Below are 17,505 nucleotides of genomic sequence, written 5' to 3' on the forward strand. Positions count from 1 at the left end.
GGCCAATTCGGCCTCTAGAATGGCTATTTAATTTTTCCCTCATTTCGTCTAAAAGATTTAGTGAAAATTTACTTATGCCTTATCATGTGTTTTTGAACCCGTTGGGTTTTTTGAAGGTTCGACGTGTCAGGACCTTGTTTGTGTACTGATAATCGAATACCTCTTAAGGTTTTATCGAGAGCTGATGTTATCGAAGCATTTAAATTATTCGAGGGCTAAATTTATCGAAGCCCATTACATCTTGCTTTTGTCGAGGGTAGCCTGATTCGACCGGTTTTTACAAAGTGTTTGAAGGCCTTTGGTTTATAGTGGAAGTCAGACGTTTCTGAGCCGCATTATTTAGGCTGTAGCCTTTTCACATGACCGTAGTCTTTAATATGGCCATAGACTTCGGGTATGTCACTTGGACTTGTTTCCTGTTGACTTTTCGAACTTGTTTGAAAAGTTAGTCCCCGAGTATATTGGCCGTGGCCTTTGTTTCGAGGGGATGCCTCTTTGAGGTCTTATGAGTCCGAGTTTTTGGTGAGTCGGATGTATTGACTATCGATGACAGTCCCCGAGTATTCGGGGGTGCTTTTATGCTTTGGCTCTTGAGCCGTTTTCCGTAAGATTATAAGTGTAGAGCTCGTATAATAGTAGACGTTTTTGAGACACAAAGTGTTTTTGATATAAACAAAATGCTTCTTCAAGTAATTTGATACACGCGTACATGTTTTGTTGTTGGGCACGGTTCATCTGACGGTTTGGCCCACTACAAAGTTCCCCTATCGAGGCCCTCTTAGGCGTGAAGTATTTTCTTTGAAAATATAACCTCCGAGGGTGATGACCCCCAGTATTTGAGGTTGATTGAAAAGAAGCCTTGGATACTGTTGAGTTCTTCTTAGGTAGCGCATAGTTGTTGCCTCGTTAAAAACCTTGCCGGTAAAACTCATTTGGGATAAAATCTGATCTAAGGGAAAAAGAGTGCAATGCATGCTTTAAAACCTAAGGCCTTAGTGTACAAATCGATGCCTTCGAGATCGTATGCCTATGATAGCTTCGATCAAAAATCTGTAATGAGTTAGTTTTAAAGTCAAATAGACAAAAGGATAAAAACATACCTCAGCAGTAGTATCGTTTGAGTAGTGACATGTTCCAATTATTTGGCAGTTGTTCACCTTTCATTGTGCTGAGTTTGTAAGATCTTTTATCAATAATCCCGAGGACTCAATACGGCCCTTCCCAGTTCGGGCCCAGTTTTCCTTCATTCGGGTCTCGAGTATTGAGGGTAACCTTCGTAGAGCTAAGTCCCCGACTCCAAAATGTCGGAGGTTGGTCCTTTTATTGTAGTATCTTTTGATCCTTTGCTTTTGCGCGGCCATTCGAACAAGTGTTGCTTCTCGTTTTTCATCTACCTTTGGGGTATTAAGCAAAGGCGGGCTCGACAGATATCATTTTAGTTTTTCTAAGGCTTGTTGACATTCCGGGGTCTACGCAAAGTCCTTTTTCTTTTTGAGCAAAGAGAAGAACCGGTGACTCTGATCCGATGACCTCGAAATGAATCAACCCAAGGCAGCTATTCGCCCCGTTAGCCTTTGCACGACCTCCACACTATCCACGATTGTGATATCCTCGATAGCATTAATCTTATCGGGGTTAAGCTTCATGTTGTATTTTCTCAAGATTGCAAATGTTTCCTGCAAATGAGCTAAATGGTCCTCTGCGCACAGAAACTTAACCAGCATATCATCAATATAAACTTCCATTGTTTTGCCTATTTGTTCTTCGAACATTTTGTTAACTAGGTGTTGGTATGTAGATCCTACATTTTTTAGCCCGAAGGGTATTACGTTGTAACAATAAGTTCCAAATTTTGTAATAAACATAGTCTTTTCCTGGTCCTTCGGGTTCATCTGAATCTGATTGTACCCAGAGTAAGCATGGAGAAACGTTAGGGTCTCGTGGCCAGCCGTGGCATCGATTATACAATCGATGTTGGGCAGTGGAAAAGAATCTTTTGGACATGCTTTGTTCAAGTCCTTATAGTCTACAAACATTCTAAGTTTGTTTTCTTTTTTAGGAATTATAACTACATTGGGTAACTACTCAGGGTATTTTACCTCCCATATAGACCCTATTTTAAGAAGTTTGGTTACCTCGTCCTATATGAAAGCATGCTTTGCCTCGGATTGAGGCCTCCTTTTTTTGCTTCACTGGGTTGAACCTAGGATCAGTGCTTAGCCGATACGTGATGATTTCCGGTGGAATACCTGTCATATCTAAGTGGGACCAAGAAAATCAATCCATATTATCAATAAGAAATTGAATGAGATTTTTCCTGAGTTCGGGGGTTAATCCCGTTCCTAGGTATACCTTTTTCTCGGGAATGTATTCGATCAAAATGACCTGTTCCAGCTCCTCGATGGTTGATTTGGTTGCATCGGATTCTTCGGGAATGACGAAGGTTCGGGGAGTAAGTAAATCCTCATCTTCGTCTTTGATTACCTGTTGCTCCGATGCCATCGAGGCTGGAGGCGGTGATTGCTATTTGGATGCCTGTTTACCTCCGATGCTCGATTTCTCCAAGGTCGAAGGCTCTGGTATCAACACCCTCTCCTCGATCGCAAACATCTCCTTTGTAGCATGTTTCTCTCCGTAGACTGTTTTCACTCCTTCCTTTGTTGGGAACTTCATCGTCTGGTGAAGAGTTGAAGGCACTACCCTCATGTTGTGTATCCATGGTCTTCCGAGGAGCGTATTATACCTCATATCACCTTCGATGACATAGAACTTTGTATCTTGTATGGTCCCGGCAACGTTTACTGGCAAGATAATTTCTCCCTTTGTTATTTCAATTGCCATGTTGAAGCCATTCAAGACTCGGAATGCAGGTACAATCTGATCTTGTAGGCCGAGTTATTCCACGACCCTCAATCTAATTATGTTTGTTGAGCTACTTGGATCCACTAAAACACGTTTAACTTGAATTTTATTCAAAAGGATAGAGATTACCAGGGCGTCATTGTGAGGATGAGATATGCCTTCTGCTTCCTCGTCTATGAATGATAAGACATCCTCGGACACATAGCTTCGAGTCCATTTTTCTCTGGTGATTGATACTTTGGTGCACTTGAACACATGTCGTTGAGGGACATCGACTCCGCCAACGGCCATGTGGATTACGTGTTATGGTTCTTCTTGTTCATTTTTCCTTGCATCTCTCTCTCTCTGAGGTGATTCTTAGCCCGATCACTTAGGAATTCTCAAAGGTGGCCCTCTTTGAACAAATGAGCCACTTCTTCCCTTAGTTGTCTGCAATCTTCTATTCGATGACCATGTGTGCCATGATATTTGCACATCAAATTTGGGTTGCTTTGAGAAGGATCAGTCTGTATTGTCCTAGGCCACTTGGTGTCTTTGATTCTCCCAATAGATGAGACAATCCCTGATGCATCTATGCTAAAGTTGTACTCTGATAATCAAGGGCCCTCGGTGGGGTCGGTGTGCTTATCGAACCTGTTTTCACTCATGAGTCCTCGAGAACTTTGGCCTCGATTGTTTTTCTGATTGCTTCGAGAAGTGTTACGGATCGGGTCGTTGTTCCTTCGATCGGCATATGACTGGTACCGTTTTTTGTTGAATCTCGATTCCCGGTCTATGTCCATCGGGGGCTTGGCTACAAATCTGTTTGGATGAACTGAACCCGAGGGGGCTCCCAACTGGTCATCCTCAACCCTGATTTTTGACTGGTAACTATTGTGCACATCTGACCATGTCACAGTTGGATATTCGATCAAGTTCTGCTTTAATTGACGAGACACAATCGAGCTCCTTTCATTCAAACCCTGCATGAAAGCTTGTAATGCCCAGTCATCCGAGACTGGTGGTAACTCCATTCGCTCCATCTGGAACCTAGATACGAATTCTCTTAACATCTCTTCATTCCTCTACTTTATTTTGAAAATGTCTGATTTTCTTGTGGCCACCTTTATGGCCCCGGCGTGTGCTTTAACGAAGGCATCTGCTAATGTAGCAAATGAATCATTAGAGTTAGGAGCTAAGTTGTGATACCAAATCATGGCTCCCTTTGATAGTGTTTTCCCAAAATTTTCAACAAAACTGACTCGATTTCATCGTCATTCAACTCATTTCCTTTGATCCCACAAGTGTATGAAGTTATATGCTCATTAGGGTCGGTTGTCCCGATGGTATATCGAGCATGCGAAACTTCTTGGGAATGAGCATCGGATCCGCACTCAGTGGGAATGGTTTTTGTATAAAATTTTTGGCGTCTAGACCTTTCAAAACTGGAGGTGCCCCCAGTATCTGGTTTACCTGGAAGTTATAAGTTGCCACCTTCTTAACATTGCCTTCAATTTTCTTTTTTCCGAACTTGATCCTCTTAGTTAGTTCCTCGAGCATTATCATAATCGTGGGGTCAGCCCCCGAGCCACTTTCATCGGGCCTTTTCAGCGTTGGTTCAGTACGCCGAGTGTTTACTGGTTCGGCTGTATTCAGAGTCTTATTATGACTCTGAAATTGAGTGATAGTGACTTGCTGAGCTTGCAGCATCTCAAATATTACCTGGAGGTTGATTCCCCCATCTCCCATTCCTAGCGTTCTTTGGCCACCAGACTGGACTTTCCTGTGTATATTTTCTTCGGGGTCCGTGCCTAGATCTGCATTCAAAGCAATGTGCGAACTAACATCAACAGGTTCCACATTTGGAACTTCCCCTAGGTTTATCGGTGGTACACCGACTCCTGCATTGTTGTTTTCTCCAAGACCTTCGTTGTCATGAATGGGTGCGTTTTGTGAGCTAGACATGTTTCAGCCTGAGAATCAAAAAATCTTGACAAGAAAAAGTGTAAAAGCAACGTGTGTAATGAGAATCAGTAAAGAAATAATCACAATTATCTTTATCCCCACGATGGGCACCAAACTGTTTACCTTGAAAATATGAGTAACAATTAAATTTAATTTGTGGTTTTAAAGATATGTGAATTAGTTCAATACCAATTAATAATCAAGAAATATGAGGTAGAAATGAAAGATAGAAGTGAATCAAACCAATGTTACTCAACAGTGGTGACCTTGAGCTTAGTGACCTTGAGATGACTCAAGGAAATAAGAACAATTAAAAAAGAAAAGTAAAACCAGGACAGTAGAGCTAAAGGACAATGTTGATGAATAGTAGGCGAAAAGGTAGAGAGTATATTCTTTGCTCAATGATTAGATCATGTTACAAATGATTGGGGTCCCCTTTATATCATAGGGGAATCCCTAAATAAGGTATATTTCTATTTACAATAAGGAATATTCTTGGTACAGCTGTCTAACCGCCTAGTACGGAATCATACAATCATATTTCGGGATTTGCGCCATGATCTTTGGTACGTGGCAGGAATCTAGCTCATTCAGTTACAAATCCATAACGGTACTATTTCGGGGTCAATCATACTTGGCCTCGGTATTCCTCGAACTCCTATCTTCGGGCATTGCACTTTGTCTTCGAGCTCGAGTCTGATCTACCGGTCCCGAACTCGACCTTGTCCGGACTCGGGCCTAGGACGAAACCTTGAGTCCATAAATCGGAGGCATATGATTTTGACCATATACATGTAGTAACTTAGAAAATCTCATTTCTTTGTTTTCCTATTAATATAATAACTTAGAAAATCTTATTTATTTTTTCTGCCAATTTTTTTACCTTAACTTTCAAACAGCCGGTTGGATTTTTAGTTAGAGAGGGAATGAATATTTATAATATTCCTTAGGTGAAAGAAGGAAAGTCTAAAGGAGATAAATGTTGAATCAAAAGCTCTTTCTTTATAAGAGGATTAACAACTCCGTAACTACTTAAGGCAAATCTCACATGGTAATGAGATGAGAAAGTTAATTAATTAGAGGCATACATAAATGGAGAGTGCATGATTCAATTGTTGATACACCTTTTGGATTAACACTCTGTTTGGATCATTGTTCCCCATCGTTTTATAATTGTAACGTATCGTTTTATGAATACAATATTTGGATAGATTGTATTGTTTGTTATTGTTAATTAATATTTTACTGTTTAATTTGACTGCATCGTACTATACTGTAATAGATAAATTTACTAAAATACCATCAATTGTTTAAATATTAAATTTATCAAAAATTATGCATAAAAATAATTTTAAAAAATAAAAGAGAAGGAGGCAAAACACTTTAAAAGAGGAAAACAAAGGAGTGAGATAGAAGAAGACAAAACAAAGGAGCACAGCTAATTAGAATTGAGTTAAAAACAAATTAGGAGAAAAAATAAAACAGAAGGCGGCAAATCACCTTTAACATGGCGGCAGAAGTTTTGAAAATAAAAAGTAGGTTATAGATTGGAGATTTGGAGTTAAAATAGAAAAAAAGGTAAAGGGTAAAATAGAATTGTGGAATAATAAGTTAGGGCATAATTGAAAAGAAAAATAGGAAACAATCCCGCCATACCAAATTGATTGTTTCAAAAAAAGGGACTTTTCATTGTTCCAGAACAATAAATTTAACAATATAATACAACCCGTTTTAATAAAATAATTAAAACAAATATTGTTTTGAGATAACAATACAATACGATATAATGGGGAACAATCATCCAAACAAGTTGTAACACTCAAAGGAACGAAGTCGTGAGGCTCTAAAGGTTAGGTCATAACAAACTATAGATAGTTGAGCTTAGGTGATTACAAGTGGTATCTGGTGAATGCCTCTCGTAATACGATGGTAGGGCAAATCTCAGTGAATACACTGAGTCGTTAAGGCAAGTATGAATATAACAACCCGCAGATCAACTGCCTAAGGATTTTGTGAAGCTTGATTTAGGCAAATCACATATCGAAATAAGAAGAAAAAGTTAGGGGACATTAAAGGACAATGCAAAAATTCAATTGTCGATGTGCCTTTAGGTAACATCTACGGTTACAAAACCGTGAGAGCCCACAAATTTGAGCTTTAGCGGATAATACTTTGTTAGCTGGGCTTTATCTTTACAAACTCTATGCTCTAATTGAGTGCTACTAGTTAATTTATTTTTGGTATATGTATCACTTATCTGTTAGTCAAGTCTTGATACACGTGATATTTTAAAGAAATAGAAATCAAAGTTTAATGTCACATATGAGAATCTATTGTGAAAGATCGTGGTTAACTAGCACACAGTCACACACAAAGAAAATAAAGAAGAAAAATCAACACAAGAATTTAATAAGATTCGGGTAAGCCTAATCCTCGGGGCAAAAATAGAGAGAGTTTTTCCACTATGAATGAGAAAAAAAACACAATACAATCTATATAATTTCCAACTACAACCCCTATATATAGATCCCAAATAGTCCTAAACCTATAAGAGAAATGTTTCCTAATTTGACAAGGACTATAGGTTTTCCTTTCCCAAATCTATTAGGACAATGGGTTTTTCTAAACCTCTTGGGATTATGGGTTTCCTAAAATACGAGGAAATAATTCAAGCCACAAACTAATAAATCTTCCCCTTGGCTTGAATTCTCTTCATCAATAGGAACAACGTCTCTTTACCTTGTCCTTATCCCTCACAAGGGCTCTACCCATAGTCGCATATATCAACCAAGTCTAGGCAATACCTACACTTGTTAAGGGATTTAATCTCTTTAGCCATAATACTAATCCGTCAATTTGGTTCTGTACTTGGAATAGCTTCTTGATAGCAACACTCAAACACATCAACAGTCTCCGCAACTGCCAAAGCAAATCTTAAAGGGTATGTATATCGAAGAAAATTCCCATCAACTATGTTTGCAAACCTTTGCGGTCGGTTGATCACTCTCTTCTCTCTGCTTGTTGCAATGCTATATGGTTGTTGTTGCACAGGTGCATCAACATTATCATCTTGATCAATATTTTGCACCTCCTCCACTTCCTCTACTTTAGAACTATTGGGCTGAGCTAGTAGATATTTAATTTCTAGCTCTATGCGGTCACTGACACCACGATTTGTTTTTGCTATTGCCTTCTCCCTCTGACTGTCTAGTGAGGCAGATTCATTGAATGTTACATCCCTACTGATAATTAGCCCTGGAGTATTTTGATATGTGCACCATAACCTATATCCTTTCACTCCAGTTGCATATCCAAAAAATATGCACTTTTTTGCCCCTGGCTCATGTTTTCCATCCCTCGCATGAGAATAAGCAAGACAACCAAATATCTTTAAATTTGAATAATCAACAGTCAAACCGGACCATACCTCAAAAAGAGTTTTGAACTCAATAGCTGTGGATGGAGATCTGTTGACCAAATAACAAGCTGTATTGATTGCTTCAGCCCAAAAATCCTTGCTAACACATGAGTGTGAAAACATGCTTTGTGCACTATCACAAAGCGTTCTGTTCATATATTCTACAACACCATTTTGTTTTGGTTTTCCAACACAAGTGCGGTATCTCATTATGCCCTCTTTGTTGTAGAAATTATGGAACTCAGAATTGTAAAATTCCAGTCAGTTCGAAGATGCTTAACTTTTTTTTCTATCTGCCTCTCAACTATCGTCTTCCATTTAACAAATGTCGGAAATGTTTGATCTTTTATTTTTAGAAAATACACCCACACCATCCTTGAGTAATCATCCCTCAAAGTCATAAAATACATGGTGCCACTCTTGGAGGGAACTCTATTTGGACTCCACAAGTCTGAATGTATATAATCAAACTTGTCTCTAGTTTTGTGCTCGGCCTTTTTGATGAACTTTACCCTTGTCTGATTACCAAATACACAATGCTTACAAAAATTCAAAACTTGATTTTTGTACCCATTCAGCAAATTCTGCTTACTCAACAAAGATAATCCCTTATCACTCATATGACCAAGTCGCAAGTGCCACAACTGAGACCGATTCAGATCACTTTTCCCATAAGCTATATTAGCTTCTCCGTCAACTGTACTAACTTGAAGATGATATAATTTAGAATACAGTTTACCCTTCATGAGTACAATGGATCCTGTACACACTTTAAGTATTCCTTTCTCGGAGTGAAACTTATACCTTTGATCATCTAAAGTCGAAAGAGAAATCAAATTTCTCTTTATTCGAGGAACATGCCAACATTCAATGTTTTTGATAATTCCATAAAACATTCTCAATCTAATGTTACCAATCCCCTCTACTAGTAATGGATTATCATCTCCCATATAGATAGTCTCACTCATCTGCTTGTAAGTTGCAAACCAATTCTTGTGTGGACACATGTGGAAAATAGCACCCAAATCAAGAACCCGAGAATTCTGCCATGACTAGAACTCACGAGATTGACTTCCCCTACACAATCACTATCATCAGAATTATTGCCAGTGTCAACAATATTTGCCGAATTATCTATTTTCTGCTTCCGTCTTTTCTCTTCCAGTTCAGGACAATCTCTCTTATAGTGACCTTTCTTCCCATACTCATAACAATTCTGCTTCCTTGCTCTAGACTTCGATTTGGCGATTGACCATTTTCTGTGAAAGTTCTTTTGTTGTGTTCTTCCTCTACTCACAAGACACTCACCCTCAGTTTTGCTATCTCGAAAGCTCTTTTTAACTCTTTAGATTTTAGTGCATTACTAACATCTTCCAGTAAAATGTTGTCTTTCCCATATAGCAGCATAACGACAAAAGTATTATAGGACAGTGGTAAAGAATATAACACAATCAAGGCCTGATCCTCACTCTCAATTTTGATATCCACGTTCTTCAGGTGCATTATAATTGAATTAAACTCATCAAGGTGAGTTTTAACAGGTGTGCCTTCATTCATACGGAGATTTATAACCTCTTTTTTAGGTAGAAGCGATTTGTCAGCGATTTCTTAGAATACAGATCTTCCAGCTTCTTCCATGCCATTGCTGGAGAAGTTTCTTTAGCAATTTTCTGAAGAACGCTATCTGTAACGCTCATGAAGATCGCAATCAAAGCCCTCTCTTCATGTTTTCCTTCTCTATCTCTTTCATCTCTTCAGGAAAATCCTCATCAATTGCCTTCTATAACCCCCTTAACACCAGGGACGATTTCATCCTAATCTTCCATAGACTGAAACTAAAAACCCCATCAAATTTCTCTACTTTGTACTTTGTTGAAGATGAGGAAGACATCTTACCCTAGATTATATATAGAAAGCCGAACCTTACTCTGATACAAGCTGTTGTAGAAGATCGTGGGTTAACTAGTACACAATCACACACAAAGCAAATAAAGAAGAAAAATCAAAACAAGAATTTAACGAGGTTCGACTAAGCCTAATCCTCAGGCAAAAACAGAGGGAGTTATTCACTATGAATGAGAAAAAAGCACAATACAATCTATAAAATCTCCAACTATAACCCCTATATATAGATCTCAAATAGTCCCAAACCTAAAAGAGAAAGGTTTCTCAATTTGACAAGGACTATAAGTTTTCCTTTCCCAAATCTATTAGCACAACAGGTTTTGTCAAAACTTAGCCATTGAAACAAGTTGTGAACGTGAAGAAGAAGAGAGAATTAGGAAATTTTCTAACTGATATTTACAGTCGGAACTAATTCACTATATACAAAGTAGTTAGGAAGACTAAAAAATAATAGTAGAGACCCCTTACTTCTAGTAATTACAATATGGCCCAAAATAACTAACTACTACCCCTAATAACTTCCAATACTCCTCCTCAAGCTAGAGGGTAGAGAATATTCAACACTCTTAGGTTGCTTAACAAAACACGATGTTGTAAAGATGCCAATCCTTTGGTGAAGAGGTCTACTTGTTGTTCTTTAGTGGAAACATACTGAGTAGTTAAAAGACCTTCTTTAATACGTTCTCGAACAAAATGACAGTCTATCTCGATGTGCTTGGTCCGTTCATGAAAGATTGGATTCGCAACTATTTGCATTGCTACTTTACTATCACAGAATAATGTCACAAGTTTAAGAATGGTCACTCCCAACTCTAAGAACAGACCCAATAACCACACTCTTTCTGAAACTACTGAAGCCATGCTGCAATACTCTGCTTCAGTAATGCTTCTGGAGACAGTGTGTTGTTTCTTTGATTTTCATGAAATCAAGGACTCGCCAAGTTTAACTACATAGCCACTAACAGAAGTCCTTGTCATGGGGTAGGCTGCTCAGTCAGAATCACAAAAGGTTCTTAGTGTATTAACAAGCCCTTGCTTCAAGAGTACTCTCATTCCTGGTGTGGATTTCTTGTACCTGACCACTCTAATTGCAACATCCATATGTGACTTCTTAGGCAGTTGTATAAATTGACTTAAAGTCTGCACTGCATAATTGATATCTGGTCGAGTAACTATCAGATATAGGAGTTTCCCTATTATTTTTTATAGCTATTTGCATCTGCTAAGGGATCTGCATTCTCTACTCCAGCAGCTTTGTCATACTCAACTGTGGTGAGCTTCTGATTGACTTCAAGTGGTGTTAAAGCTGGTTTGGCACCACTTAAGCCCAACTTAGAGATAAGCTCTAAGGTATATTTTCTTTGGTTGAGTAATATCCCATGCTTGGATCTCAATACCTCAATACCCAAGAAATACCTCAATTCTCCTAAGTCTTTGAGTTTGAATTGCTGATACAGAGCTGCCTTTGCTTTATCTATCCTTATTGATTCAAGTCAATAGTAAATCATCAACATAGCTGAGGATGATGACAATATCCTTTCCTGATTTCTTGGTGAACATAGATCATAAGTACTTTGTATAAAACCTTCTCCCACCAAGGCTTCTGTGAGCTTTAAATTCCATTGCCTTGATGCTTCCTTGAGATCATATAAAAACTTAAGCAATTTACACACTTTCTACTCCCTCTGCCTTTGGAAGCCCTGTGGAAAATCCATGTAGACTTCTTCAAATAGATCTCCTTGAAGAAAAGTATTAAAAACATCCATTTGGTATAAGGACCAATCCTTTGAGGCTGCAAGGGCTATCACAGATCTGACTGTCACCATCTTTGCAACTGGTGAGAAGGTCTCATGATTGTCACACCTCCTTTATACCGTGCCCGCGGGGGTGCGTGGGAGTTTTCTCCAATTAAAGGACAGTCGAAACGGGATTTATTTATTTGTTTCAGAGTCGCCACCTGGGAATTTTAAGGCATCCCAAGTCACCGGTTTTAATCCCTGAATCGAGGAGAATATGACTCTGTTTATTATTCTGCGAACCAGAAATCCTGAGTAAGGAATTCTGTTAATCCGGAAGAAGGTGTTAGGCATTTCCGAATTCCGTGGTTCTAGCACGGTCGCTTAACTGTTTTTATTCTTGGCTTAATTATCTCGATTTTACATTTTTATTGCATGATTTTGTTACCGCTTCTGTTTATTTTGTTTATAATTAAAGACCCTTCTTCGAATCGAATCACGCGTACGTATATTCGTTTTATATATTATATATTTTTTAACGTGAGGAATTGTGTCACGCGTACGTGTACACAATGATATTGATAATATATTTATTATAAAATAATTATTTTCGAAATTGTGTTTTAAATAAAATCAATAACATTCGCACTTTTTGTATGATTAAGTAGTGAACCGCACATCTCGGGTTTTTATGAAGTTAATATTGATAGTCTCCGAAGAACCCCTTTTTATTAAATATTCGCTCGAAGTTGCGCGAACGCATAATCCGAATTGCTTTTAGAAATATAATCAGGTTATGCGAACGCATCCCTAATCACGCAAATATTCTTAATAGTAGTATAAATTTTCCATAAATTGTTTATTTATGTCCATGCATTTTTATGTGAAAGTCATGAGAAATCAATATTTGAGACGCCTCTAAATTACTCGAAAAGGATTCACAAATTATGGAGTGTTGACCACAAATTATATTTTTTCGCGTATAAATTATATTCCTCCAAGCCATTCGAATTTAAGGAGTAAAAATGAACAATGTGTGATCAATACTACCATTTATAGTGAATACAATATTTGCCTACCCAAATAAACAACGTGCGAATTACGTATAAACATTGGGAAAGAATTGATGTAAGAGAGGAAATGATATTTTCGAAGAATCTTCATTATTCTATTTGAGGCAAATACTATTTTTTATATTTTTAAAACTGTTATAATCTATAAACCTAATCACCTTCTACATTACTTGTTTTTAATCCAAAGTTGTAATCGTTTGGTTAATTTGTTTACGATGGTAGATAGGCATCAAGTTGATAAAAAAAAGGAATTATTATTCAAATCGATTTAATAAAATTGCATTACATGCAACATAGTTGTATGTCTGAACCATTCATAACATTCTAACATCGTAACGAGCTATATCAACTCACCTTCCACATATGGTTATATATATATACCCGTTATCATGCCATATATGAACATACAACTTATATCAATCTAAACAAAAATCAGATTTTTGACAAGATATACTAATAATGTAATTTCTTGATACTTCCATTCTACTTTTCATTTAGCTAACAATATTAAAGGATGTAATTAATGGCCCATTTTATGCCATGTTCCATACCTTGACAATTCAATCATGACTTCACTTAATGAAAATTCTGAAATAGGTGACATTATTACAACACTTATACGAACTTCAAGAGGTAACAATTATCTTATATTCATCTCGCCAAACGTACTACTATATTAATCAACTGAAACAAAATCAAATTTTAAACTAATGAACTTGGACGAAAGGAAAACAGAATTATAATTCCCGAACTTCATTTATTTGTCATGTTGAAGCTTTTCATGACAGGAGTTTACAAATATGTACCTGAAAATGAAGGTAGAAGGAGTAAATTTCAGCAGTGACAGCAGCAGCAAAACAGCAAAATATACCAGTATTTTCACAGATTTGAGCAACAAAACAGGACCCGAGGAACCCAGATACACAGGAGCAAAGCTTCTTAAAGAATTTCAGATTTTAAAACCAAGCAGTATCAACAAACAGACCCGGACAGATTCCAGAAAAAAAAATGTTTCAGATTTTCCTTTTCCTTTTCTATTCTCTGTTTCAGCTTCTGTATGTTTTTCCTCTCTTAATTTCTGTCCAGTTTCTTTCTGTCTCTCTCTGTGTATATGTATTTCTATATCTGTATGTATTAAAATCTGTCCTCTCTCTTCAAATCAGATTTTTCCTTCTTTTTTTAAAATCTGATCTCTCTCTTAAAATCCCAGTCCCCTCTCTTAAAATCAGTCCCTGTATTTATACAGGTCTACCCCTTTCCTTTTAGTGCTGCTTGGACCCCCTTCTTCTTTTAAAAATCAGAAAATCCCATTAAAATCTGCTTTTACTACTTTAAATCCCATTAAGTGATCTTTTCCTGATTTTCAGCATTCTCATTACCCTTTGTTTCCCATTATTTCATCAGATTATAGCCATTAACAATCCACCAACAGCACACTAACATTATCATATGACTTTCACTGTTTCATTCCCAAAACACCCCTGAAATCCTACTGTAATTACTGTTCTTAATACAAAATCAGAATAGATTCTACACTCTGTTCAAACAGCTATAACCAATCCTATTAACATTATCTAATCAAAATCCTAACACAGTTGTATCTAATCAACCCTTGTAAACTTGAATTCAAACCCCACATCACAATAACATTACACTGAATTCAGCACAACAATTCAAACTGAACTTTAACATTGAACTAAGATCAAACAAACACAGGAGCATTGTCAATATACTGACAATGCCCTAAAACTCAATGTTCAGAAATCAACATACACACATCATTCATCTGACAGATTCATTGAAATATAATCAAGGATGATTTAACTGACGAGTATTAATCAAACTGATTATCTATAACAATTGTCCACAAACAATAGGTAAACAGATTGTTTCAATTAGCATTATCACAAACGGGAATTCATAATGTAACTAATCGACGAACTTAATCGAGTCGATTACACACATTGTAAACAATCATAACCAACAGAAACAATTCATTTATTTGATCAAATAGACGGGTATGAAACAGAATCACAGAATTTAAATAAACAAAAATGTGAAAAATAAATTACGCAAGCTACTGAAACAGGCAACAATATACACATAGGATACAAAAAAAAAGAAATAAGAAAAATACCTCTGAATCTTTAATTTCACACGGACACAGGGTCAACTTGGATTTGTACCTTTGAAATCAAACAGACCTTAGTCGAAGTATTCTCAACTGAAAATACTTCGACTAAGGTCGATTAGACCCCAACCTTTTATCGAATTTGGGGCAGAATCCAAAAATTGAAATTTTTAGGGTTTCTGATTCTTGGATCTTAAATTCGAACACTTCTAGGCAGATTCGAAGGGAACCAAAATGACACAAGGGTGAGGGAGGCCTAGGGGTCATTTGGTGTTAATTGGAACGAATCTGAGTGAGTTCATGTTTGGTTCGAATCTTCAAAAGAAGATTCGAAGCACTCTGAGGTGATTCGAACCAAACAAATACCAGATCCATAACGAGGCATGTTAGGAGGTGCTATGGTGTTAATTAGGAAGTCATCGGAGAAGGTTGGGTTTTCAGACCAACCTTCAATCGAAGATTCGAGACTATGTGGTCTGATTCGAGGGAAACTAACCCCGGATCTGTGAAGAGGGGGTTGTGAGGAGTCGAGGGTGTTAAGGTGGTGACCGGCGGCATTGTTGCCGCCGGGTTTTAGGCAATGGGGAATGAGGGCGGCTACGGTTAGGGGTGTGTTTTTTCGGATGATGATGAACAGTGGAGGGGGGGTGTTTAGTTAGGGGGCCGGGGTAGGGATTTGGATTTATATAGGGATGGGGTGGATTGATCTCATCCGTTGGATCAATTAAGATGCACGGTTGAGATCAATTCATTTAACCAAACGATGTCGTTTGGTTAAATGTTGGGGTCAGGCTGGATCGGGGCAGTGGATCGGGTAGGGGATTACGGGTAAGGGTTGTGAGATCTCAACCGTTAGATGGATTTGATCCAACGGCCCTTGATGAAATACGACCAAACGTCGTCGTTTGGTATTGGCCTTGAATTGGACCGGACCTGGGGTTGTTTTGGACTAGGCTATGGGGAATTAATTTGTTTGGGCCTGGATTTTAGTCCAGGTCCGATTTTTCACCCTTAATTTTTTTTAAAATTATTTTATATTTCCTTATTTTAATCCTAATTATAAAAATCCTAATTAAAATTATAAAACAATTTTAACCTTACAAAAATATTAATTACTTTTTTAACAACTATTTAACACATAGACAAAACGTTAATCACACATTGAAACATTACAACTAGAACAAATGCATATTTTTTGTGATTTTATATTATTATTATTATTTTTTTAATTGTTAAATGTATAATTAAAACCTAGATATGCATGAAACATGTATTTTTATTTTATTTTTCATTTAACTACAACAAAGTTACCATTTACGGACATAATACAAATAATTAATAAACGCCACACAAATTCTAAAATTGCACACTAAGCAAAAATTGTTTTTTTTTTGAATTATTTTGGAGTAATTTTCGTGAGGCAAAAATCACGTGCTCACAATGATAGCCTAATTCCTCTTGCTGATTGTACCCCTTAGCCACAAGTCATGCCTTGAATCTTTCTACTTCTACATTACCTTGATACTTTATTTTGTATACCCACTTGGACCCAATAGGAGTTTTGCCTGGTGGTAAGTCTACAACCTCCCAAGTATTATTCTCTTCTAATTCTTGTACCTCTTGTTTCATGGCTGTGATCCATCTCTCATCTTTTACAGCTTCCTTGAGGTTATGAGGTTCTTTCAAGACCTAAAAAATTGATACATAACTCTGTACCTTGGTGACATCTTCTCATAAGAAAGGAAGTTTGAGATTGGATAATTGCACTTTGAGGATTTCTGTGGCTGCATTACATAGTCCCTTTGCCATATATGTGGAGTTTTAACTCTGAGTGACTGTCTAGTTGGTGCATTAGAACTAGACTCAGCAAGAGGCACACCTTGCACATTTTGAGCATCATCAACTGGCACATCTTGTACACCTTGAATAGGTCCATCAATAGACATGTCTTTAGCAGTGTTCAATGCATCATGTATAGCTGGAGGTTCAAGTACTAGTAAATTGGTATTTATTACTTCTGCTGGATCAGGAGTTTGAGATGGCCCCTCAGGACTATGCACTTCCGGGAATGTACCTGTTGAAACCTGTAATTCTATTTCCAAAAACTGGCACCAAAATCATTTAATATGAATGAATTCTGTTGTTGTATCTTATTAAATGGAAACTCATGTTCCCTGAAAGATACATCCCTACTAATAAATACGGTTTTAGCGGTTAGATCATATAATCTATAACCTTTCTGAGTAGTTGAATACCCCATATGAACAACCCTTCTTAATTTGGCAGTGAACTAATCTTCTAACACCAGATTAGTGGCATAACATAAGCATCCAAATACTCTTAAATGAGCTACTGAAGGCTCTCTACCATACATCATTGCATATGGACTCTTTCCATATAAGATCCTGGTAGGTAACCTATTTATTATGTACACAG

At 37.3% G+C, this 17,505-nt stretch overlaps 1 protein-coding gene across 1 annotated transcript in view; it reads right to left on the reverse strand.

The window, feature by feature from the left end:
- Positions 1 to 11,325: 11,325 nt before the first annotated feature.
- Positions 11,326 to 17,505, reverse strand: part of LOC142162386 (uncharacterized) — a 40,636-nt gene continuing 34,456 nt past the window's right edge. Inside the window, exons 6-10 of the mRNA XM_075218734.1 lie at positions 16,863 to 17,161; positions 16,609 to 16,758; positions 13,745 to 13,873; positions 11,715 to 11,766; positions 11,326 to 11,603 (exon numbers count right to left, since the gene is read on the reverse strand). Of these exons, the coding sequence (XP_075074835.1) occupies positions 11,326 to 11,603; positions 11,715 to 11,766; positions 13,745 to 13,873; positions 16,609 to 16,758; positions 16,863 to 17,161 (908 nt within the window). The remainder of the gene's footprint in view (positions 11,604 to 11,714; positions 11,767 to 13,744; positions 13,874 to 16,608; positions 16,759 to 16,862; positions 17,162 to 17,505) is intronic.

The sequence above is a fragment of the Nicotiana tabacum genome, chromosome 7 (genome assembly GCF_000715075.1).
Source record: "Nicotiana tabacum cultivar K326 chromosome 7, ASM71507v2, whole genome shotgun sequence".
NCBI lineage: Eukaryota > Viridiplantae > Streptophyta > Magnoliopsida > Solanales > Solanaceae > Nicotiana > Nicotiana tabacum.